Source organism: Lagopus muta, chromosome 12, assembly GCF_023343835.1.
Source record: "Lagopus muta isolate bLagMut1 chromosome 12, bLagMut1 primary, whole genome shotgun sequence".
Lineage (NCBI taxonomy): Eukaryota > Metazoa > Chordata > Aves > Galliformes > Phasianidae > Lagopus > Lagopus muta.
Window position 1 is genome coordinate 14,738,713 of NC_064444.1, and position 24,649 is coordinate 14,763,361.

Here is a 24,649-nt window from a genome sequence, read left to right on the forward strand (position 1 = left end):
CAGAGCTAACCTAGTTCTCCAGGATACTTTTAAAGGAAATAATGTGATTTCCGACATGAAGCTTGTCAGTCAGGACTTGAAACAGAAACCTCAGCTATGGTTCAATTCTTTTTTGAAATCCTTTGCCCTTCCAGTGATAACAGAAATAGGAACTGGCATATCTGGCTAGATTGAAATGCCTCGTATGCATATTTCATGTTTAGACAGCATAAACGAATGCTCTTTTAATCAGCCCTTTTCTCTGCATTTCTGCTTTTATTACTAGTGTGATACTATTCTTGTATGCTCCAAATAAACTACTTCCTTGAGAATTAGTCCGATATTATAAAGGTTACTGTTCTAAATGTTACATGATTTTAACCAGAACTTTACTGGTCTTAATTTTTCTGTTTGCTTATGGATTTGCAAATGAATGCTGCTTATGCACCTGAGCATTTCATCACAATTCCTCCTCGATTCCCCATACCCCATCTCTTCTAAAGTTGAGTTTGGGATATATACTACCAAAGTTGCTTTCATATTTATTTGTGTTGTACAGCAGACATTTTGTGGGTCGTTCTAATCAGGAAGCTTACACACTACTGTTGGCTAGTGTCGTTTTCTGGAACCTTGGCGTGTGTTGCCCTAAGTATGCTTTGTAGCTGTTCATCCAAATAATTAACAGAAGCTGCTGAAAAATAATCCTTTTGATATGCTACATAATTCCAGTAATATTTTTTAATCAGAATAGTCAAATCAACTCTTCCCTGCAAGTAACAGTTCAGCATTCAGTTTCGTCTTCATGAAATGCTTAGCTGTGCACATCAATTTGCATCCGTTTTCTAGTTGTCACGCAGCAGTATCAAATGACAGGTAGACATTTGTCAAAATGTTTTTAACAGGGATGCTTGCGCTTGATCTGAAGTTTGTAGACAGCCTCCCATTTACGTCAACTTTAGGTAACTTGGCCACAAGCTGTGAAGGTTTGCATCCCCATTATTTACCACCCCAACTGCCTAAAGCTCCAGTAGTATCCTGTTGGGCAGTGTGATCAAGTAAACAGTGTGGGACAGGTAGATGAAGGGTCGATACTCAGAGGCTGTTAGAGAACTGTGAAGTGAGTCTTCTGGAGCTACTTATTACAAATTGTACAGAATTTACATGGATGCACAGCTGTCCAACAAAGTATATTGTTTCTGGACACCCACGTGCATTTTTTTTATATGAGTACTTTCACGTGGTGTTACGTTATGTTAACTCTATTTTATATCTTATATAATGCATGCATTTTTACAAATAACATATCAACTGCTTAGCAAGAGTATGTACTGCAGTGATTTTGAAGAGCACTAATTGCAAGAAGACCTTGACGTTTGTTTAAAAATAATCCTGTGAGTGTTTACTATGTCAATGTAACTATTGATCTTATGTAAGTAGAGCACTTACTCTAGGATGGCTAAAAACTGCCTATTCATAGAATAGAACTCCCACTGAACCTTGAAAGAGTTTTATCATGTTGAAGTAATACGTTAGAAGGCAGAAGCACCTTATTAGGTGAGAAGAACTTGAGAACGTGAGAACTTGAATTTCGTGAAAACCTTGGGCTTTCTTTGGGAAATAAAACTTCTGTAAGCTGTAGAAACCTCAAAGGAAAAGATATTAAAGGGGAAGACACAACTAAATTTTACATGCAACTCTTCTTGCTTAAATGCAAGCATAAAACCTGAAGACAGTAAAAAAGTCATTAAAAATAATAAAAAATAAGTTTATAGCAGTTGAAAGTTGTTTATCAGGTACAGCTCTTTAATGAGCAATGAAACCATCAGCTTTACAGGCAGTGAAGGTGTACACTGAAGAAACAAATGAAGTGTGCGTTAGGCTGTAGTGAAGAACTTGTGTAAATGCATCCGGCTTTCCTTTTAAAGGCAGTTGGGCTGTGACACATCCATCCCTGCAAAGTGCCTTGCTGCCCGCTGGGCCATCTCTCTGAAGGCGCTTGGAACTGGCAGTAACGGTTACAGCTCAGCTCCGTTGGGATGCTGGGAACCAGGCTGGGGGAAGGAGCTGTGCCTCTCAGAGGGGCTGAAGTCAGGCTCGTTGTTCAGGTGACCCCTGCTTGCTTTTAACTTGATCTTTCGCATCCCCTCTGTTATCAAACAGGGCCTGAGTGTGCCTTCTCTAGTCAATACTCAAACAGCAGGTTGTTACCTGGATTACGCTCGCAGGCACTGCTAGTGTGTAATGTGGCCTGTGCTGCTCCTGAGCAGGATTTAGAGTTAGTGATCCAGCTGTGAAAAGGATATGCTCTGCCTTGCTGAACTGGCAGAGTGGAACTGGCATGCTAGTTGCTGAACAGACTTTTATAACATTGCTTGTGCGCCAACGGTTTCTATTTAAAAAGAAAAAGTCTGTGTTTAGATGTAATGCGACACAGCTTTGCTGGCACTGAGCAGCCCTCGTCTAGGGTCACGTTTTGGCTACTGTGTGCTTGGGCACAGGGGAGATGGCATGATTTCAAACAGACCTTTTCTCACTAATTAAATTGGTTTGTCGTTGGGGACTTCATGTTAACTGTTCACATTTTCTGTCATGATTCCTTTGAGATCTGCATGTAGAGAAAATTTATAGTGTAATTCTTTCTGGTGGATCACAGTTAGTTATGAATTAGTAGCAATTATTTTCCAGGCAGGCTGTATTTTCTTTCTGAAGTCTCTACTTAAGATTATTAAACCTCTGACCTGTTTAAGTTGAAGAAGCAAGGCCTGTGGTTTCAGCCCACTGGTTTAGAACTGGATCCAAGAATTAGTAAAGTTCTGTGCCATAAAGATTGGTAAAGATAAATGAGTAAGTTTTTTTTTTTTTTTTTTAATTACCAAGCGTATGACAAGCTATTAGCAGTGTAAGAATGCGTGTATAATGTATTTAGGGTTACCAAATGTGTCACCAGTTACCTTTGGATGTTGATTACTGATCAACTTAACTTTACAATTAAGTTACTTTACAATTTTTGTGAGGACTTCAAAGCCACCCTTCATATGCTGTCCATTCAGCCATCTATTTAGGAACCTAAACACTTAATGTTTTGCATAGAGCTCCTAATGACATGCAAGCTTTTAAAATTGTTTGTGATTTCAGTTCATCCATTTAAGGTGATAGAATTTTTGGTTTAAATGCGTCTTTTACCACTTTATGTAAGGGATTGAAGAGTTATAAATTTGTGAACATTCTGTTGTTCAGAAAAGTAGATTGGCATTTAGATTATATCGCTCTCAAGTATTCCCACCTACTCAAACACAAAATTAAATATCACGGCCCTGATGAAAAGCAGCAGCTCTGCATTAGTGATATAAAGGGTGATATCATTAGAGTACCTATAACTAAATAAATCCCCCTCAGGCCTTAGGAATTAGATGTAACAGAATTAAATCCGGAGTGGTAGCCCTTAAATTCCGAACTACTGTCATTTATCAGAAATAGTTTCATCATTTAATGTGCTAAAGGAGTAGTTGTGGACCCTGGTAGAAAGTCTTTATATCCTCTCTTGTTGATGTGGTGCTGCTGAGGTGATCTGAGTCCTTCCTAACACCAGTTCACAGCACTCCTGCTACTGTGAAGGGGGAAGGAAAAGGAAACCATTCACATTATGCTGACCTTGCATCATTTAGGGCTAAATACAAGAAAGTCTAGAGAATTTCCTAGCAATCAGGCATTGTGAATTCTCTTATTGTATAATTTGTATAAGTCAGACAAATGCTGTTTAATAGGTCTGTGCACTAGTGGAAGAGATCTCGTTGAATCTTTTTATTCCACTCGATAGTAACCCTGTTTTTTTCATGCCTTTAAAGGGCACGAATGTAAAATTTCATCATCCTCCTGGGATGTGTTTGCACATACTGAGCCACGACTCCTTGTCATAGTTTCCTCTGCTTCCAAACTCAAGTTTTGATGCATCATTTGTGCTTAAGTGATGTATTCTTAAGTCTGCTAATTACTGCAAAATATTTGAATGCACAACACTATGGTCTTGTCAGGAAAATAACTAAACATTTTTTTTTTCTTGCATTATGATTCCCATTCTGTATGAGCTTGAAATGGCTGCTTGTTCCAAGTAAGACTAGATGAGTGCTTAAAAAAAAATCTGTCTGCAATCCAAAAGTTATTAATTAGAGATATATTTGGAGGAGGAGATAGTGGGTAACATGGTGTTAGTATTATTTATTAAACATATGCTGAAATGAGGAGAGCAGCTGTTTTTATACTACCAGTACATCTCCCATTTGAAGAAGATACGCAATCTTATCAAGGAGATATCTGCTTTGTATTTTGCTAATAGAATTTTTAGCAAAGGTTGTAGTGATTAAAAACACTAATGCTGTAGTTCTATTACTAGTAATTAAATAAAATACTTTGACTACAGATTAAAATACTTGGAAGGTGGCTTTTCACATACTAATAACCACTTATTTACTGCTTCTGTGTTTTAAGAATTAAAAGTGATGCGTTAAAGGTATGCTTTGAAAGTCAGCAGTATTGTGCTGTTTCTTACATGCCTAATGTATGTTTGCTGTTTTCTTTCTTTTCTAATACCTCTTCACGTTCAGTGTTTTAAGGCTTCTTCATAATTTTAAAGCTCTTAAAAATGCTGACAACTTTGCAGTGGCATTGTTCCCCTATCAGGAATGAACCAGGTTCTAACCGGCTGTTAGTTTGTAAGGAAGAAGTTGCAGCATCCAGAGATCTGCTCCTCAAATGGTGGTACTTTGAGTCGTAGTTTTGTAGACATAAAACACTTCAGGAGTTATGTACTAAGGATGAAAAGTAATAATATCTCCTGAGATGGCTTCTTTCTGGTCTCTTCCACTGTTGTGAGTTTCTCATCATTTTTATTTTACTTTGTTGATAAAGAAGAAGGAAAAAAAAAAGTGTTGAATTAATCTACCTTGCCTAATCATTTTATTTCTCTATTACATAATAAGATACTTTAAAAACACAAGTGAAAGTGAAATTGGAATGGAGTCTAGTGATATGATTTATTCTGAGTCTGCAGAGTGCTGTTTCCTTTTCACAGAAAGATAGTTGCTGTTCAGAACAGTTTGTTTCAGCTTGGCAGAAGGGATGGTAGCCAAGTATCTTTATGCTTTCCTGCAGAGATTTACAGACTGGCAAAGCAACTTGCTCTCAGTCAAAAAAAAAAAGCCTCAGAATTGATCCAGTTTTCAGGCTTCTGAAAATCATTGTTTTCACGTAGCACATTTTCTAATAAGTTTTTGGCCAAAATATGAACAGATTGCATTTTTACTAATAGAAATGCATGACTTTAGCACCATGCTGTCAATCAGCAACTTATAATATCAAAGAGCATGGTGGTTCTGGGCACTGGATCAGAAGGAAGCGAAACTATGCATATATTCCTCTTGTTGGCATCATATCCACAGAAAAGAAGAAACATTCAGAGCAGTGACGTGCAGGGAAGATATTAAGAAAATATCAGGAAGATGCACTTGAAGACAAGTACTGGGTGTAGGAAGTGGAAGATAAAGAGAGACAGATAAAGAGGTGAACACCAGGGACCAGAAGTTGGCTTTGAACAGGCAGCTCTGGAAACAGATTTGTCATCGTGCTTCTCGCACATTCATCGTGTGTTGCCAGTGAAGTTCAATTCATACTGAGTCAAAAAAGAAGTAGATAATGCTTTTTTTTTTTTTTTTTTTTTTTTTTTTTTTTTTAAACTGAATGTAACCTACTGGCTAACAACTGAAAACATTGTGACAACACTCATTTTTATGAAGGTCTGTAATCTTTTTGTCTGCCATGTTATTTTATCTATCCCTAACGTTTGGTAACTTCATTTTGTTTGTGGACTCCTAGTTTGATTGTCATAAACATCTGATGATTCTCCTAGATAGACTCTGCCAAAGAGGAGCAAGTGAGGAAAGTGTTTCAGCCATCACCTTCTCTTTGATGGCTTTCCAGGTGGACAATATTTGGTACCATTTTGGGATCAAACACATCAGTTATCTGTATAAAAGTTAGTGTCTTGTGTTTAACTGGTTCTGTAAAATGGCAGAGACCGTTTGTGTGTTGTGTCAGTTTTCTTATTTCTGTTATGCAGAAGTGATAATTAGATGGCATGTAAAATGTATTTTTAAAGAGCAGTGGTTGGCACATCTTGAATATGGAAAAGGAAATATTTCGACTCGTTAGATAAAACATTACTTTGTCATAATTTCTAGCATAACCTTTCAGTCTGTACTGATAAATCATTAGTGCTCATTCTTTAGAATTGATTTCTTTAGTACAGTGCTCTTAGAGAGAAATCTGTGTTTTGAATATGGATTATTATGGTGTTTTTTAAGACAAACAGATTGGTACAATTTCCTCTTATCTGTTCAGTGACAGACTTATACATACAAGCTACGCATGTCAGGCAGCTTTGAATCATTTTAGATTGTTGTCCAGGCAATTTTAAAAATATAAATGAGAAGAAATTTTACAATTAGAAGCTATTTGAACTAAGTTATTTACTGTCATCATCTGCAGATGACAATTATACTAATTTTATCTTCGTAGTTTCTTATTGTCAGTCTGGATTTTAGATTCATCTCAAATATTTGTTTATAGATGTATAGTATTTGATACAGAGAACTTTGAGATGAAGCTAACTGCTTACCTGTACAGAAACTCACTAACAGGAGTATGAAACATATTATCAAGTCGTACCGTTCTGTTCTGTGAAGTGCTTTGCATTCTTAAGGGTGTGGGGCTTTTTGATTTTTATAGTAACAAGAATTGAGGGTATTGGTTATAGATTTGGCACTGTTTTTAAGCTTGAAGTAAACTAGTATATAGCGTTCATTTAGATGGTTTTATTTGTTTTCCCCTAACAGAAAGCTAATCATCACGCTGGGTAAGAAACAGAAAAGAAAAAATGAATCTTCAGATGAATTGTCTGATGCTAAGCAGACTCCACAGAAGTCATTGAAAGATGAAGATTCACAGGTAAGTGATCAGAATCGTTCCCCCTTAAATTTGTATTTGTCTATAGGTTTTCTTTTTGAATTAGTTCTTTTCATACAGTGGCAGTTGACTGCCTCTTTCTGTCACTCATGTCTCTCTCTCATAGATGACAATCTTTATGCTATCATTTCAGCATGCTGGTAGGCTCTAGTTGTATCTATGAGGACTGTTCCAAAAGTAATGAAACCTATTTTATGATGTTGGCCCACAACATCAGAGACAGGTGTTGGTGGTATGGCAGTAGAGGTTCAATCTTCCCGTCGATATCCTGTTACATTTTGTTGCCTTGTGGCAGAGGGGCAGTCTGAGAAAATGATGTCTGACATGGAAGTGTTTATGAAGCAAAGATGTCATTGAATTCCTTTATATGGAAAAAATGGCGCCCATGATATTCATTGACACTTGCTGAATGTTCATGGAGACCAAACAGTGGGTGTGAGCACACTGGGGTGGTGAGTGTTGTATTTCAGCAGTGGTGACAGTGATGTGAAATACAAGCTGCGCACTGGATGGAAATGGAAACCTGTCACACCACAAAGTGAGGAGTGTCACACTCAGCTCATCTGAACAAATCACCTGATGGTGGTGCCTGTGTGGAAAAATAGTGTTTTATAGGTGGGAGTTCATTCTATCACCTAGTGTCATTGTTCTCTTTGCAGCTGTTCTAGTTTCCATGGAAACAAATAGAGGAGGCATTACTTTCAGAGCAACCAATGTAGAACACAGCTGAAGGAAGTGCAGGATTGAGGGCTGAAGTGGTAGTCATTCTTTTCAGGAATCTCTCCCTTTTAACTGTATTCACTGTTTTAATAGATAGCCCTGATATATTCATTCGCAAAATTCATGCACAAGGAAGTATGAACTGTGTAAGTGATTGTATCTTATTCATATGCATATTAGTAACAGAATTGTAACTCTCTTCCTTTGGGCAGATTCCATTAAAATGTAACATTTCATTCTGAAAATGTGCAGGTTTTTATTCTGTGGCAGTTTCATTGAAGGAGATGTAATCAGTATTTATAATAAATTGTTGAGTAAAAATTAATTGTATGATCTGATGATAATGTCAGAAAATAATCATCAAATGCAGAGCTGACCTTTAGTATTTTGCAGATTATAATGATAGGGGGGAAAAAGGGATCAGAAGCCATTTCCAGGAATGGTTTTCTATTAAAGGTGATAAAGTGCCTTGGGTAAATGTTACCTGGAAGGGAGCATGGAATGATTTATTCCTCAGGGTGTTTGTCTTAGTGTGGAAGGCCTGTTTAGTAGATGTAAAAGGAAGTAAAAAGTGGTTTGATGTTCTGAAGAACTATAGGTTAGTGATTAAATTCCTGTCATCGCATGAATATAAACTTGTGGGTCAACAGCTGTAATTCAGAAGACTGGAGACCTTTTCTTTTTGGTTATTGGTTCGGGCTTTTTGCTATTTTAGTTTTAGTATTAAATAGTTCTTGCATGAAGGGAAAGGAGTGGTGATATTGAGTGGTGTCATGGAAAGGAAAGAATTGTGCTGCTGAATGCCACATAACGCTGCTCTGGTAACTGCAGAGGAGTTGGGGAGAGGCATAACAAGAAGAACGTCCATTGCTTCCCTTCATCTCTGCTCTAATTCATTCTCTGTTTAATTTTTCAACATGGTCATAATTTTCTTTTCCTATTGCAAGTAGCTTTCTATTTCTAAGCCCATGGGAGCAGTAATTTTAGGTTATTCTCCCTAGTTCATTTGGTATGCTTAGTTTCTCAGTAAGTGTATTCTTTAAGTATGTTGATTTATTTTGTGCATCAGATGTTTATATTTATTTACTTGTGACCATATTTCTCAGTGCAGGGAAGTAATACAGCATTTCTCAAACAAGGGAGATTATATATTAACATTGGAGAGCGTATGTCTGCTGATGTTTTATTAATCATTTCATACATCAAATAAAGACATACTGAGAAAGCCTGAAAATGCTTTTTAACACCTCAGTAGGTTTTGAAAACTTTAACTACTTAATGAATAAAATGTAGCCCTTCAACCTTTTTGCTCTTAATTCCTACATCATTTTGCATAGCTCCTATTAACTAGCATTTTTAATAAGAATGTTCCTATGGTTGTTTTAAACTGTAACGTGACAATATGTTTTTTTACGTTGTTTTAAACGTTTTTATACATAAACGTAACGTGACAAAAACGTGAAGTTCCTTTTTGTGTTAAATTCCCCCACCACACCTCCCTCCCCTCAGCCTCCACACACACACTTTTTGTTGATAAATAGTTATTTTAGCTGCTTTATTGTTGAAAGCTGATTGTTTCACTGTCCGAGCATCTCCAGAAGAGCGATCTGATGCTCATTCTTTGATAAATGCTGTGTTGTGCATACTTCACTACTTCTCTAACTTACCAAAACACTTCAGAAGTTGTCCTGAAAGTATAGCAAGGCCTTTACCATCAACCAGCCAGACCAAGGGTTGAACTTAACAGCCAGGAAGAAAGTTCTGGTTCTGCAATCATGTTGTTACTGAATATCTGCTCTGCAGAAGCTTGTATAACAACAGGGATGTTGGGTTTTGGTCTGTTCACAACTTTTTCTTCTTCAACTGACTACTGCACTGTACTGAAATCACCGATGGCTTTTCCTAAATAAAAAAATTGCTTTGCTGTGTAGCTCACTATAATGAAATTAATTCAAAGAAACTCATTTACTTTGCTGATTTTATTTTGGTGATGATCAGTTCTCTGAAACTATTGAAATTGAAACTATTGATGCTGTCTTATTGAAGATCTGCTATATATCCTGATGTTCTGTGATTCCTTTTGAACTCTAAAAATAGAAGTATCGAACATTCCTATGAAAAACATAAGGGAAAAAGGTAAAGTTTAGTTGTTTGAAAATAATATTTAGTGGCTATTTTTTCTGTGATTCACATGCTTCATATGTTCCATCAAATTTTGGCCTTCGGTTTTGGTTTAACTTAAATATTCTGAAATTTGCAATCCATGTAAGAGGAAGTGTTTGGTAAAGCTTCTTAGCTTTCTTCTACTCCATGCAGAAGAGAAGATCAAATCGTCAAGTTAAAAGGAAAAAGTATGCTGAGGAAGGAGAAGGAAAACAATCGGAAGAAGAAGCTAAAGCTTCTGCAAAAATCAAAAAGAATTCTGCTCCTTTACCTGCTGAGCAGCCTTTACAGTTATTTGTGGTGAGTAAAACCCGCTTTAGTGTTCAGTGTAAATCTACGCTTGACTCATGCTGCACTGCTTTCATTTTACTTACGTGTTTAACATGTCTGCCAGAGTTGTTGCTTCTCCATCTTTGTGTAATGAAGGTCACAGTGTGTCTACTGCATCAGAATAATTTAGCAACAGAAAAACAATAAGTCTGTTTTTGGAAAGCATTGGAATCACCACTGCTTGTAAAGGAAATTTATATGACAATTGTGTATGGAGTCTGATGCTTTTACCTGTACTTTTGCACGTAGTTCTCTCTATAAATCTACAAAGCCTTCATTTTAAGGTTAAATGTCTGGAAGATTTTGGTTTAGTATGGGAATGTATTTTGCAGCCTGAACAGTAGTAATCAAATATCAATTGAATGAAAAAGACAATCGTATTCAGGTACTATTTTTTCCTTAAAGCAGACGTGTGTATGTTCAAGGAAGAGTGGAAATATTCACTGTGTGCAAAATTTCTCTACTGGCATGATAGACTGCTGCCTTTGAAAGTTGTAGTTACCTTTATTGTTGATCTTTTAACAAGCCACTCTTGTTTATGAAGCTTTTAAGCCTGATATGGTTGAAAAAAGAGCATTTACTGCTATTTATGATAGCATTGTTTTCCTATGTTTATAGGAGAATCCAAGTGAGGAAGATGCAGCGATTGTAGACAAAATCTTATCCTCTAGGATAATAAAGAAAGAAGTAAGTGATTGTCATTGGATGAAATTATATATTTTAAAATATGTTTCACTTCAGCATTTTACATTTCCTCTAAATTTTCTTCTTAGGTATCTGCTGGGATGACAGTAGAAACAGAAGAGTTTTTTGTAAAATACAAGAACTAGTAAGTATTACCATATTGTTCAGTTGAAGCTGTTGACTGAAGTGTGGAACCATATTCATATACCAAAGTTTTGTGCTACTGGAGGATGGCTTATGACCAGTTTTTGTCATTTTTCAGATTTCTCTTTGCAAACTTAAAATTGCTAAAAATCTTTGTTATGTTATGAATAATAATTGGCAAGTTAACACTGTTTTGAAACCTGCTTTGACCAGTAAGCTGCCAGCTGTGGTTGCTGAAAGAACAGAGTTTTTTGAAAATGTTTATTTATTAAATTCAGCAGGGGCAACGTTGCCTGAGGCTAAGTTTAATTTCATGAATTTAAATGAGCTGCTTTTAGATTTACAGTGTCGGGCATTTAGGAGAGGCTGGCGTAGGTGTCACTTTCTGTTTGGAGAAGAAAAAAGCTTTTCTAGTTATAGAAATGAATTTACATCAGAAGCAGGAAATAAGGAATGAAGAAATGGCTTTTTCCATATTGTCTTTTTCCCCATTTCATACCTGTCTTCTGTCCAGCTACTAAATCTGACTTCAGAAAAATTCACTTGAGGTACAGTTAGTTGGTATGGCTACCATTGAAATGGTGCTCATTCTTCTTTCTTCTTCGACCCTGCTTCTTCATGTCTCTCCTCTTAAAGGATCTGATTGCATTTTCCTTTCTGATGTGGGCTCTGCTGCTGCTGCTTATGCCCCTCACTGATTCTTTAGATTAGTTTAGCTATACTGTAGTACACTTGAAGAGATGCTCACGTTAAGTACGTGAAAAAGCTAGGCCCAGTTAAGTTTTTCAATCTCTGAAGGATATTCTTAGTTCTTTTTTTGTTGTTGCTTGCATCTGTGGATTTATGGATATTCTCTGATAAAATGTCAGAAATTGAACTTAAGCTCACTTTTAAATGTGCTTGCTTTTCCTCTCAGGCCACTTGAAAGAAATCTGTGAGTCCAGAGAGTTCTATGGACAAAGAAAAAATACTACCTTAACTTGATGCATGTTTGGAAGATAATAGATGATACAGTTATTTGGAAGAATAAATCTTTAATTGTTGCAGTGAATTCTGTCTTAAATGATGAAATATGTCCTCATTTGAATGAAATTTTGGTTTATAAACTGAATTATTTTAACTATGTTAAAAATAGATAGTAAGCCATGGCTTACATTAATATATTAATGTTAATCTCTGTAATTTCAGCTCTTATCTCCACTGTGAGTGGGCCACAGAACAGCAGCTTTTAAAGGATAAAAGAATCCAGCAGAAAATAAAACGGTTCAAACTAAGGCAAGCACAAAGAGCTCACTTTTTTGCAGATGTGAGTATGAAATACTCAAAATAAAAGTTATGATGAATATTTGCTATTAAAATGCAGCAGCTGAATGCTAAGAAGTAAATTTAGCCATTAGGACTGGGTTTGCATTGCAGCTGGGGGTTGTTTGTTTAACGTAATTGTAAGAGCAGGCCTTCTGGAGTCACTGACCTAACCTGGCTTGAATGGCTTGGAAAATATAGGATCATTGGGGTAACTACTTCCATGTGAGAATGAGGGAAAGATTATTTTTGTGTGGCTAGGTTCTCCAATATATAAACTTCCCAAGACAAAACTTTATGGCTAAATAAATAGTTTGGGGTTGTGGTTTGTAAAGCATCAGTAGTTTCCAATTATAGAATTCATTCATTCTTGATCAGATTTTGTCTGTGATGAGACCAAATCCCAGCATATGCCAGCTTTTTTGCTTTTTTTTTCCCTTTCAACTGATGTATTATTCTTACATCACAGATGGAAGAAGAACCTTTTAATCCTGACTATGTTGAAGTAGACCGGGTATTAGAAGTCTCTCTTTGTGAAGATAAAGACACTGGTGAGGTAAGTGTATCTTAAAGCATGTCAGGATGATGTACCTGACTAGTAATAGTATTTCTAGCAGATTTTAGAGTTAACACATTCATGATTTCATCATGATTTTAGTCCTCAATAATATTTTCATTGATCCACATCAATCTTGCCATTACCTTGCATTACCATGTTTTTTTAAAATAGAAATCGCAGCTCAATGGCTTTTCTTTTTACTAATACGTAAAAGAAGATGCTTACGGGGTTACTGATGCAAAGGTGGTAATTACCATGTGAGTTGAGACGGAAAACTGATCCTGTCTGTCAGGTAGTGACAAGGAGTCACTGTGGTAAAAGGCACAAGAAGGCAAGCAATAAATGTCTCAGATGGTGGTTCTCTCTTCTTCTCTCACTCTATCCTCAGGCTTTTGACAGTCAGCAGTTGAGATGCTGGCAGTGGGCTCCTTCCTCAGTGTTTAACAACGCTCTTCCTGCACCCAATATATGTTGGCTGCTCCAAAAGTAATGCCTCATATTTTATAGTTTTGGCCCAAAATGTCTAAGGTGGATGTTGATGGTGTGGCAGTAGTTGCTGAACCTTCCCATCAGTAGTCCATTACATTTTGTTGCCATGTGAGACATGGCAGCAGAGGGGCAGTTTGACCAAATGGTGTCTGACATGAAAGTGCAGATGAAGCAAAAGTGTGTCATTGAATTCCTCAATGCAGAAAAAATGGCACCCGCTGACATTCATTGATGCTTGCTTAACGTTTATGGGGACCAAACAGTGGATGCACCCAGCACTGTGGGGTGGTGGGTGGTGTGTTTTGGCAGTGGTGATAGCAACATGAAAAACTGGTCACATTGCAGACAGGTGAGCAGTTTTACAATCTCAGCATGTAGTCAGTCTCTTGTTCATTGCTGGCAAAAATGCGGAGCTAATAGTGGTGACTGTGTTGAAAAACAGTGAATTGTAGCTGAGAACTTACCCTGTCAAATAGTGTTACCGTGCTCTTTGTATCTGCAGTTTTCATGGAAATAGGTAGGAGGCATTACATTTGGTCCAACTGTTGTACCCCACCTGGAAAGCTATTGCAGAGCAAGAAAGCGAGATTTAAAAAATGGCTTAAGTAGCCTGATTTGAGAATGAAGGATATGTTCTAGGCAGCACATCTGTTACATTCTTTTGGGTTTTTTTGGTCATTTCTACATTTACCAGAAACATAGCAATTCATTTTCCCTAAGACTGACAGTTACATGTGGGTAAGCAGGATTAAAAAGTACTCTGAAGTTCTACAAGAAGAGAAAAAAAATTAAAAAAAAAAATGAGGAGCCAAGGATAAGTACACAGATTGCTCAGAAAGTATTAGAAATGTATTGTTCTTTCCAGGTATATCCCATAAGTTAGCTCCCCATATAGTAAGGTATATTAACAGTCTGTATATTAAACTGAAAGCTGATAACATTCAGAATTTTCTTCTGCAGCCTGTTGTTTACTATTTAGTAAAATGGTGTTCGTTGCCATATGAAGACAGTACGTGGGAGCTGAAAGAAGATGTAGATCAAGCAAAAATAGAAGAATTTGAACAATTGCAAGCTTCCAGGCCTGACTCAAGGAGATTGGTAAAATTATGCCTATTTTACTTGTCTGTCTTGGCAACTTAGATTTTATCTTCTCCACTGTAAACTTCTGTGTTAAAATGTGAGACTTACTGACATTCTGTGTAAAGGATTTGTGAGCTTATCTAAGTTACCTAAGGATAATATTTTCATCTAAATTGTAACTGTTAAAAAGAATAAACATTTGGAGAAAATATGAAGCATTACAACTTTTTAAGCTTTTAACTAAGTGATGAGCAACACAGTGAAAACGGCTATTATAGAATCTAAGCACCATTAAGATGAGGAGAAAACAGAGTAAAATATATTCATTCTCTTGTAGAAACCCAAGTGAAGTCTGGTGCTTTAGCACTAAAGGAAGTTGACAAGCAGGCCTGTCAAACAGATTCCATAATTACTTCCTGCTTTCATTTTTCTTCTTTTAATAACGAGATAGCTGAAAGGAAGAAAAATACATGTAACAAGGAAATGTGTGTTGTCTTTAAGTTATCAATCTTCTGTCTCAGAGTAGGAGGGGAAAAAAATACTACTTCTATTTAAAGTCCTGTATATGTCAGTGTCGTTGCTTACCCTGACTTAAGACATAGGAGTGGTACACCACACTTGCTCTAATTATTTTTTTTTATGTAACTGAATATGCACAGTATTTTAATTTGTAGGATTTTATTTTAATCTTCTTTTGTCTACAAATAATGACAGTAGTCATGGCTAACCTCTTAAGATTATATTTTTCATTTTTACGGTATTTATTTAAAACCCTGCTATTTTGGCATTTGAGAAGGCCTTAATAATATACATCTCTGTTACTGTATTTGACTTGGAGAAAAAGAATTATTGAAGTGCAGTGTACTACTGATAGCCATGACAGCATCAGCAACAAGTATTTTTTGTTCCAGGCTCCACCACGTACAAGCAAGTATTTGCTGAGTGCAACCCTGCCAGCGGGAGCGTGGCTCCTCCTGGTGTGGGGATGTGGGCAGATGCTTGCTGGTGGTGGAGGGGAGGAGGCAACAGCAGCTGCTGGGAGGGGAAAGCAACCCCTGCTTGGGGAGGGGGTGCCAGAGGATGCTGACACTGGAAGGACAGAGTCACGGAATTCAATTCCGAGTTGCCAGATAAGGCTACATGAGTCAAGAGTAAATACAAGCTTTCATAAACCATGGGAAATGTGAAAACTGCAGCTGATCGTACAGCTGATCAGAAAACATCTTACTAAAACTGTTTTGCTTGAATTTGTGAATTTCTTCAAGCTGTAACATAGAGCTTGTTGAAGGGTGTCTCGTGCAGAATCCTACTTAGTTGCAGTAAAACAACTTCATGGTTTCTTTGTTAGGTTGCCTGCTATAATTTAATTGCCAGTCTGTTGAGTACCCAAGCTTGGAGCCAGGGAGATTAAGATAACATATTTTGATACTGTTAGTCTGTTGTTTTGTGTCCTTAATATTTTTATAGTATAATCTCTAATTTTAAAAGTATTAATTTAAATAGGCAAATATAAATTTCAGTTTTCCACAGACTGGCCATTAGTAAGTAATGTCAACAGTGACAGCATCCCAGTTTAAAGGCTAAGAAATTTCCTTCTAAATTTGGGTGGCTAGGCTTGAGAAAAAGTGAGTAGAACTGTTTTGGGGGAAATAAAAAGGTACGTGCTAACTTTCATACTCGTTTTTCTTTTAAAGGACCGACCACCTCCAAACTCATGGAAGAAGATAGAACACTCAAGGGAATATAAAAATGGCAATCAGCTCAGGGAATATCAACTGGAAGGACTTAACTGGCTTCTATTCAACTGGTACAATAGGTAAATGCATGGATTTTTTGTTAACATAAATGTTTTAACACAGGGAGTGAGTGTTATGAGGAATTAATACTGTTTTAACTAAATTTATCTTTGTTTCTCTGCTTAGAGCTGAAAAGATACAATGGAAAAAAGGAATTGCTCTTCCTTTGAAACTTTGAAAACTATGTTTTTATCAACAGGAATAAAAGAAAACAAATCAAAAAAGAGTCGAATTCACTGAAGATATATTTTCAGTCATAACATTTTACTGCATAGTTGCATGGTCTACAAAAAAAATGTTTTCAATTCTCAATCATGCTCTCCGTAGCTGTATGAGCATGCATGCTAACAGAGTGAAGAGCTGGAATATGTGGCTGAGCATGAGCACCCAGTGGTTCTTTGCATAGTTGTTTGATTATATGCCTCAGTTTTGGTTTTGGAAATTCAGGGGAAGTTTGGCACTGATGCTTTGTTTCATCCTGTTTGTGTAATGGTAGCTGGGATGCTTTGTATTTGTGACTTGTATGGAGATTATTGATCACTAGAAGATTCATTATGGTGGGCGTGCTTACAGGAAAACTGATTGATTTGAATTTCTTTAAATTGGGGCAGATGTGGTCCCAAAAAAATAACCTCATGATATTTTCTCTAAGGCAACCTCATGGAACCTTCTGTTCCAAGGTTTTGCCAGTGCTAAACACGATTGAAAACTGTGGTTTTGTGCATTAACTTATTCTTTCACCTAAACCAGTGAACGTATGAGTGTCTGTTGCAGTACCTCAATTCTGAATATTGTTTTGAGCCGTTATATTTGAGCTTTGTTTTATAAATTGTCCTTTTGAGAAACAGCTTGAGCACTGTACTTTCTTTGACCTGAATAACAAATAAATGTATTTTACTTTCAGACGAAATTGCATTTTAGCAGATGAAATGGGTCTTGGCAAAACCATTCAGTCAATTACATTCCTCTATGAAATCCTCCTGTCTGGTATAAGAGGGCCTTTTCTGATCATAGCTCCGCTTTCCACTATAACAAATTGGGAAAGAGAATTTCGCACGTGGACTGACCTTAACGTTGTAGTGTACCATGGAAGTATGATCAGCAGGCAGATGATTCAGCAATATGAAATGTACTTCAGGGACTCCCAGGTATCGTAACATCACTTACGTGCACTGTCTTTCCCAAGCTACATCTCAGCTAGTAGGGTTGAAAAGTTCACTTCATATTAGCTGTACATATGTCTTACAGAAAGCCTATTTACATTCCCATTGTGTTTTTTTAAGCTTTTTATTTCTCTAAATCTTTATCATATTCTTACTGAGTAAATTTTGTGGAAGTGGTTGCAGCAAGATGTATGATGCTTTGGTATGCTGAGAGGAGTTCTTCAATCAAAGAAGTGATACAGATAACATGTGGAGATTAATGTGTATGCAGATAGTTGCAGTTGGAGTCTGAATGAGAAGAGCAGTAAGAACAAAAATAGAGCTGATTAAACTGTTTCCTTTATATAGCTGCTATTTTCATTACTAGCCTTGCTTGTGTACAGTTTGCTTTTCTCTTATTACTTCACGTTAACATTATCTAATTGGATTTCATAGGTTTTTTTTTAGTCTTCTTGTGCCTCTTTTATATATTTTACGTAGGCAGGTATTAAAAAAAAAAAAAGAATCATCACGTTTCTATATTACTGGTAAAGCAGAAACTTATTTTTAGGTAGCTAAAATTAATAAAAGAATGTTTTCCCTGTGAATTGCTGTGTACTATCTGTCATATTGAATGCCTTCTGTATTCTTTATCAGAGCAATGTAGTTGATCTCGCTAGGTTAGAAGTGTTTGTTTAGCTGTCAGCTGACATTTTTTCGTACATAACTGTGTGAGTGCTAACTGTCATATTGCTGTCACATTTTGATGGGTTGACTCATTTTTTTCTGTCAGCCTTTCAGATTTTTACAGGATTAAAAATGTCGTATTATCTACATGCATCCTCTGAAACTATTAGAAATTCATAAGTGGTTAGAAAATACTGTTGGTTAGATAATACTGAATTCCTATTGATGTTATGTAGATACAAGATCTGCGCAGTTAACGTCAGCCTAGGCTGACAAGCTAAGTTATAATATAAAATCTGGTATCCAGCTTAGAGTAAAATGTCAACAAGATCTTTAAATTGACTTGATTCAATGTAACATAACAAATTTTGCATTGATGAATCTCTAGGGACGTATTGTTCGAGGTACCTACAGATTCCAAGCCATTATCACAACGTTTGAAATGATTCTTGGTGGCTGTCCAGAGCTAAATGCAATTGAGTGGCGATGTGTTATTATTGATGAAGCCCACAGACTGAAAAACAGAAACTGCAAACTGTTAGAAGGACTAAAATTAATGAACCTTGTGAGTACTGCTTTTCACTTCTGTTGTTTAATTCCACTTGTTTTCTGTAAAATGATGCAGAATATGATAAATCACAAGATTGTTTACCTGTCAGAAAAGACTTTTTAAGCAGTCTTTCTGTGAAGAGGCAGGTTCCTGAAAGTCTTTTCAAATGTATGTGCTATTGAGACCTGATGGTTGTGTGGTTTTGACGGGTAAAAAAAAAAAGAATGCTCAGCTTTAACTGTAAGCAGAATCTATTTGTGATGATACTGTTCTGAAGCCTGTTCTGATTACCATGAAGGCTTCCTTTAATATGGTCTCCTTAATCTTAAAATAGTGCTAAGCAACTCCTGGAATTTGCTAAGGCAGGCTTATTATCTAATCCTGCAGTTTGGATTTTGCTTGATACTCTGGGAGCTTTACAAAAAGCAACTACTGCTGTGAGTCTTAGGATTTTTGGAGCATTGCTACAAGGTGCTCCATGACTGGGTTTGGATTGTTCTTTTCTCCAAACTTGACTTATTTTGATCTGCTCATCGCTATGTGTTGTCAGAAGTTATTTTGCTTTCTGATATATGTTTAGTGTTTATTTTTCTCAGTGTGCAGAGAGGGCGATTATATTTGTATGAAAATCGTGGGCCAAGTTGAAGCATTCATTTATTCATTATGGATGAAGGAAGACAAGATTTAAAGAAAAGCTGGTTGAAAATACTTACTATTCATCTACTACTAATCCATCTATCTCTGTATTTAGTGTTTAGTAAAATACAGAGCTGCTAATGTCAGGTTATGACACTCAGACATGATAACTTCGTAGCAAGCGTTTGCATGTAATTCATGTAATTTTTGTTTCCTTTTGTAGGAACATAAAGTGCTGTTAACTGGTACACCACTGCAGAACACAGTAGAAGAGTTGTTTAGTCTTCTTCATTTTCTTGAACCATTGCGTTTTCCTGCTGAATCAACATTCATGCAAGAATTTGGAGACCTTAAAACAGAGGAGCAGGTTTGCACGTTGAATTAGTTCATCTTGAGCTTGAGTATTTGAGCATGTGACTTGTAGGAGAAACTGTTAGTTTGTATATTAACCATTAATGCATTAGCAATAGTTAGAAACTGACATTACTTGGAACAATACTCTGATAAATTTTAAAGCGGAGTCTAAATTGCAAAATTTAAGTTATTTTCACCTTTTTTGGATAGATTTTGTAAATATAGCAAGTGAATAGGGAGAAGAATAAAACCTGAGATTTTCTGGCTTCATAGGCAGTTTGTAGGCATGATGCTTTTGAAGTGTGCCAAACATTTCTTTAGTAATCTGAGGTTAAAAATAAGATGACATCATACCTGGAAAACATTTTATGTAGGGATGGAAATAAAAAGCAGTGTAAGTTTAAAATTTTTTTGTATTTAACTACAAGTTGTGTGTCCAAAAAACTTTTGTTTCACTCAGGTTCAGAAATTACAAGCTATCCTGAAACCCATGATGCTCAGGCGATTAAAAGAAGATGTAGAAAAAAAGCTGGCTCCTAAGGAAGAGACTATAATTGAAGTAGAACTAACTAATATTCAGAAGAAATACTATCGAGCAATCTTGGAGAAAAATTTTGCTTTCTTATCTAAAGGAGCTGGGCAAGCAAACGTACCAAATTTGGTTAACACTATGATGGAACTCAGAAAATGTTGTAATCATCCTTATCTCATCAAAGGTAAGTACATGAGAAATCAAAATGGAATTCAGTTCTTGAATTTGAATTTCTGTACTTGATTTAAACTACTTAAGAGCTGTCGGATGAGGTGGAAACATTTTTGACAGACATTAGGCAAAGTGTAAGGCAGTTGTGTGTTTGAGACCTGAAATGTGAACTTTTTTTGTATGGTTTCCCAAGATACTTATAATTGATTATGATATGGAAATGTTATACCTCTTTGAAAGCAGCATTAAGAACAGCATCAAGAGTGAACTTATTAAAAAAATATTCTTTTACAGATTGTATCATCTGTGTCAGTTTTTGGTGCTTTTCTCACTTATCTTTTTCCTACTTGCAAGAAAATGCATCTGAACTTCTTAGAAATTTTACTGTGCTTTCAGTCAGATTGGGACTTCAGAAAAGGTCTTCAAAATACCACTCAAGACTCGTGTCTTATTTGAAATATCTCAGCTGTAAAAAGGGCTTTTTAAATGACTTTCTTATCCAACACTGAACAAGTTGTATTTTTCACTTTGCAATTTAGAGATACTCAGTTTTAGATGGTTCTTTTTTACAGTGTTGTTCTACTTAGGAGTGTAAGACTTCAAAAAGCATAGAAATAGATGCTCTTAATAGACATCAGGTCCATCCAGACCTATTATGTCTCCAGCAGTGGCTAACCAGGGCTATATAGAGTATATAGAGGCATTGTTGTGGGTTTTTTGGTAGTTTATTCTTATATGTATGTGAACAGATTTCTGTAGCTTATGCCTGTAGGTACTAAGAGGTACTCTTTGATAGGTGCTGAAGAGAAAATCCTTGGAGAATTTAAAGAAACTTACAGCCCAACTGCTCCAGACTTCCATCTACAAGCAATGATCCAGTCTGCTGGTAAACTGGTTCTTATTGATAAACTTCTTCCAAAAATGAAAGCAGGAGGCCACAAGGTCCTTATCTTCTCTCAAATGGTGCGCTGCCTGGATATTTTGGAGGATTACCTCATACATAAAAGGTAATACTGTGCATACTGTGTAGTTTATTGGTCTCAGTATTTTTGGATGTTATGGGAAACAGCATACCAAAAGCAGTATTTCTGTGTTAACTGTAGGTAATCTGTGATTCTGTGGTTTGGTTTCATAAGGCTATTTACTTGAACTGAGCTAGCATTTGGTATTTTGTATTTTATATTTGTGTTTAATATACTACTCTTAACTTTATAGTAATATTTAACAATACAGCATGAAATGATTCCTTTTTCTTTTCTAATATAACTAGATCTAGACTAGTATATCATATCTAGAAGTACAATCTTCTGAAATCCACAGAAACTGAAACTTGCTTTATGCTACTGTTTGATTAGAAATGTTAGCGGGTAAGACTTCATATTTAGCAGAATTAATGACTGTAGGAGATGGCTGCCTGCCACATAGCCTGTGGTCCTGTAGATTATCTGCTGTCCCATTTTATGCCTGATTAGAAGAAAAATGGTTGTAAAGCTTTTTGACTAGTTGATACGTGTTCAGCCTCCATTTACAATTTGTGGAAGGTACTTACTCCGTTTTTTAAGCAAGACAGGGGCGTTTTATTTGATATCTGAAGTTTTATTGGAGTCTTCCTAATTATTAAAGATAAGAGAAGTGGTATTTTTACCTCAGGCTTCTAATTTTGCCACTTTTAGTTGAGGAAGTCATAAATTCATTGATGCCTTGATAAAAGGCAGCGAGAGGTACTGTGAAGTTCTTTTTGTTCTATTTCTCCTGCTCTTGACAAAATCCATGTGTGGTTTGTTGAATGACAGCTCACCAAGTACTTCTTTGTAAAGGTTACTCAGTTACCCCTATCAAGATCAGACAATTTGGTATATAATACAAAAGTACACTGCCTGCTTCTGTACCACAAGCAGTGATTCAGAAATAGCACATGAAAAACTTCTAAATATATGTGTTGGCCTCCAGTTTGTAGTGCAAACTAAATGCCATGGTAATACATGTCTAAAGGTATGTGTTGTCAGATAATTGCTCTGATGAACAAAGAACTTTTCTTAAATATTTGATGTTAGAGCTTCCTGATGTGTGTTAGTAGTACAAATAGGCAAGCTCCATTCTGACTTCTGATAATAAAAGTTAGCTCATGACTTTTATTCACTGTAAAAATAAATATGCAGGCAGGAGATCTGTTCTACTCTTTAAATTACACAAATTTTTGCAATTTTCCATTTGTATGACAATTTCCAGATACTTATATGAACGAATTGATGGACGAGTACGAGGCAACCTCAGGCAAGCTGCAATTGACCGGTTCAGCAAACCAGATTCCGATCGCTTTGTGTTCCTTCTGTGCACCAGAGCTGGTGGTTTGGGGATTAATTTGACTGCAGCAGATACATGCATAATTTTTGATTCAGACTGGAATCCTCAAAATGATCTGCAGGTAAATGCATTGAACATTGACCTGCGGAGTCAAACTTGGTTGATATGAATTTGATCTCTTGGAGTATTCAGTCTTTATTTCGAACCTGCATCATTTTTAAACATTGAAGTGTTCTTAAGGCACGTGTTTAATGTTTACTGACGAGTGCTTTCTGCCTACACAGATGAAACCCAGATGACTTCATCTGGTCCTGACTTTCTCTTTTAAACTGACTACTCTTTTACATGTACAGCACAACAGTGTCTGAGTTCATAAAGATTTTGATGACATGAAAACCAAGACAGCACTAGATTTGGATTCTGCATATACTGAGTAATATAGAAATTAATTATGGTGTATGGCAAAGCAGCAAATCAAGTTTAGGAATTTAAGTAAATGGTCACTTGACTTCTTTCTAAGCTTGTACTGTTATTTTTAAGATTATGCTCGAACATGATAAACTTCTTGAATCTTATGCTATTCTTAAATAGTGTTTTTTATTCTTAAATAGTCTAATTTCTTACTGCTCTTTACCTTTCCTTCAAAAGGCTCAAGCCCGTTGTCACAGGATTGGTCAGAACAAAGCAGTGAAGGTCTACAGACTGATAACTCGTAACTCGTATGAAAGAGAGATGTTTGACAGAGCAAGTCTGAAATTGGGACTGGATAAGGCTGTCTTACAGAGTATGAGTGGAAGAGAAAACAGTGTTGGTGGTGTATGTAGACTTGTTTTCTAAAAAAATTAAAAAAAAAAATTTTTGTAGTCACGTGGGGCCTACTGTAAATCATAGAAGTTGGCATTTTTCTACTGCCTGCCTCTCTGCCGTCCTTTTTAATATGACTAAAAATAGTTGATATGACTTATAAGTGTTGTAGTGGTTATTCTGGAAAGTCTTTCCCTATTTCTTGCCTCTTAAGTTATGAGGTAAATAATGACTAAGTTAATACAATGGGAAAAGTGTCTGTTTGTATCCCTTTGTCTCCCTGCATTAATATGTGGATCTCCAATAAGATGAGTTGTATCTGGTTTAAAAGGGTAGGTTTGAAACCTTCTGTTCATCACAGTATTGAGTATAGCTACAACCAGAGACAGGTGCATGTAAAAATAAATACATAGCAAAGTATTTCAGCTGTTAACTAGACTTACCTGTTAATGATTAATAATTTAGATATTTAATTTAGAATATAAAAGCTGTAGCTAGGTTGCAGAAGCATTGCAATGAAGAAGAAATAAATATCACTTTGGGGGGATTTTCCTAGGCTTTTCAACACGTGTTTTATTTATGCAGATCCAACAACTCTCTAAAAAAGAAATAGAAGACTTGCTTCGAAGAGGTGCATATGGTGCCATTATGGATGAAGAAGATGAGGGCTCCAAATTCTGTGAGGAAGACATCGACCAAATTTTGCAGCGGCGTACCAAAACTATCACAATTGAATCAGAAGGAAGGGGCTCCACATTTGCCAAGGTATGGAAGCAGCAAGTTGGTCTTTGACAATATAGTTCTGTACGTGTTAGGAAAAAGAAAAGGGCAGACAGAAAACAGTTTTAAAAATGTGTGTAGTTCATACATAAAAATGTGTTATTTAGGATCTCTTGTATCTTGCTAATCATGGATTAAGTAAAAACCTAAAGAACCAATTAGGGGAATGTGATCATCTCTATCTTTTCATCACAAGAGTTGGAAAAAAGAATCTTTTTTCCTAAAAGCAGGGTGTTAGTTTTTTTAAGACCTTCTGAAACGTGGCGTATTCCATGCTCTCATGCTTTGATTGTTGGTAGTTTAAATAATCATTTGAAATTTCCCTCAAGCGAGTAATTTTGCATGAGATTAAATCCCCAAATGCTGATAAGCCTCTTCAAAAGATTCTACTTTTTTCCATTCGAGTAATTTAAATTCAAACTTAGA

The 24,649-nt window shown here is 36.2% G+C and overlaps 1 protein-coding gene across 8 annotated transcripts in view; it reads left to right on the plus strand.

The window, feature by feature from the left end:
• CHD9 (chromodomain helicase DNA binding protein 9) overlaps nt 1-24,649 on the plus strand; it is an 82,868-nt gene that overhangs the window by 38,416 nt on the left and 19,803 nt on the right. For all 8 annotated transcript variants that reach the window (XM_048958062.1, XM_048958065.1, XM_048958059.1 and 5 more), the window contains 16 exons: nt 6,867-6,978; nt 10,033-10,179; nt 10,828-10,896; nt 10,983-11,038; nt 12,226-12,343; nt 12,809-12,895; nt 14,348-14,485; nt 16,162-16,283; nt 17,168-17,411; nt 18,481-18,657; nt 19,502-19,645; nt 20,093-20,348; nt 21,132-21,342; nt 22,565-22,760; nt 23,288-23,455; nt 24,029-24,208. In XM_048958062.1, coding sequence (XP_048814019.1) covers nt 6,867-6,978; nt 10,033-10,179; nt 10,828-10,896; nt 10,983-11,038; nt 12,226-12,343; nt 12,809-12,895; nt 14,348-14,485; nt 16,162-16,283; nt 17,168-17,411; nt 18,481-18,657; nt 19,502-19,645; nt 20,093-20,348; nt 21,132-21,342; nt 22,565-22,760; nt 23,288-23,455; nt 24,029-24,208 — 2,425 coding nt within the window. The remainder of the gene's footprint in view (nt 1-6,866; nt 6,979-10,032; nt 10,180-10,827; nt 10,897-10,982; nt 11,039-12,225; nt 12,344-12,808; nt 12,896-14,347; nt 14,486-16,161; nt 16,284-17,167; nt 17,412-18,480; nt 18,658-19,501; nt 19,646-20,092; nt 20,349-21,131; nt 21,343-22,564; nt 22,761-23,287; nt 23,456-24,028; nt 24,209-24,649) is intronic.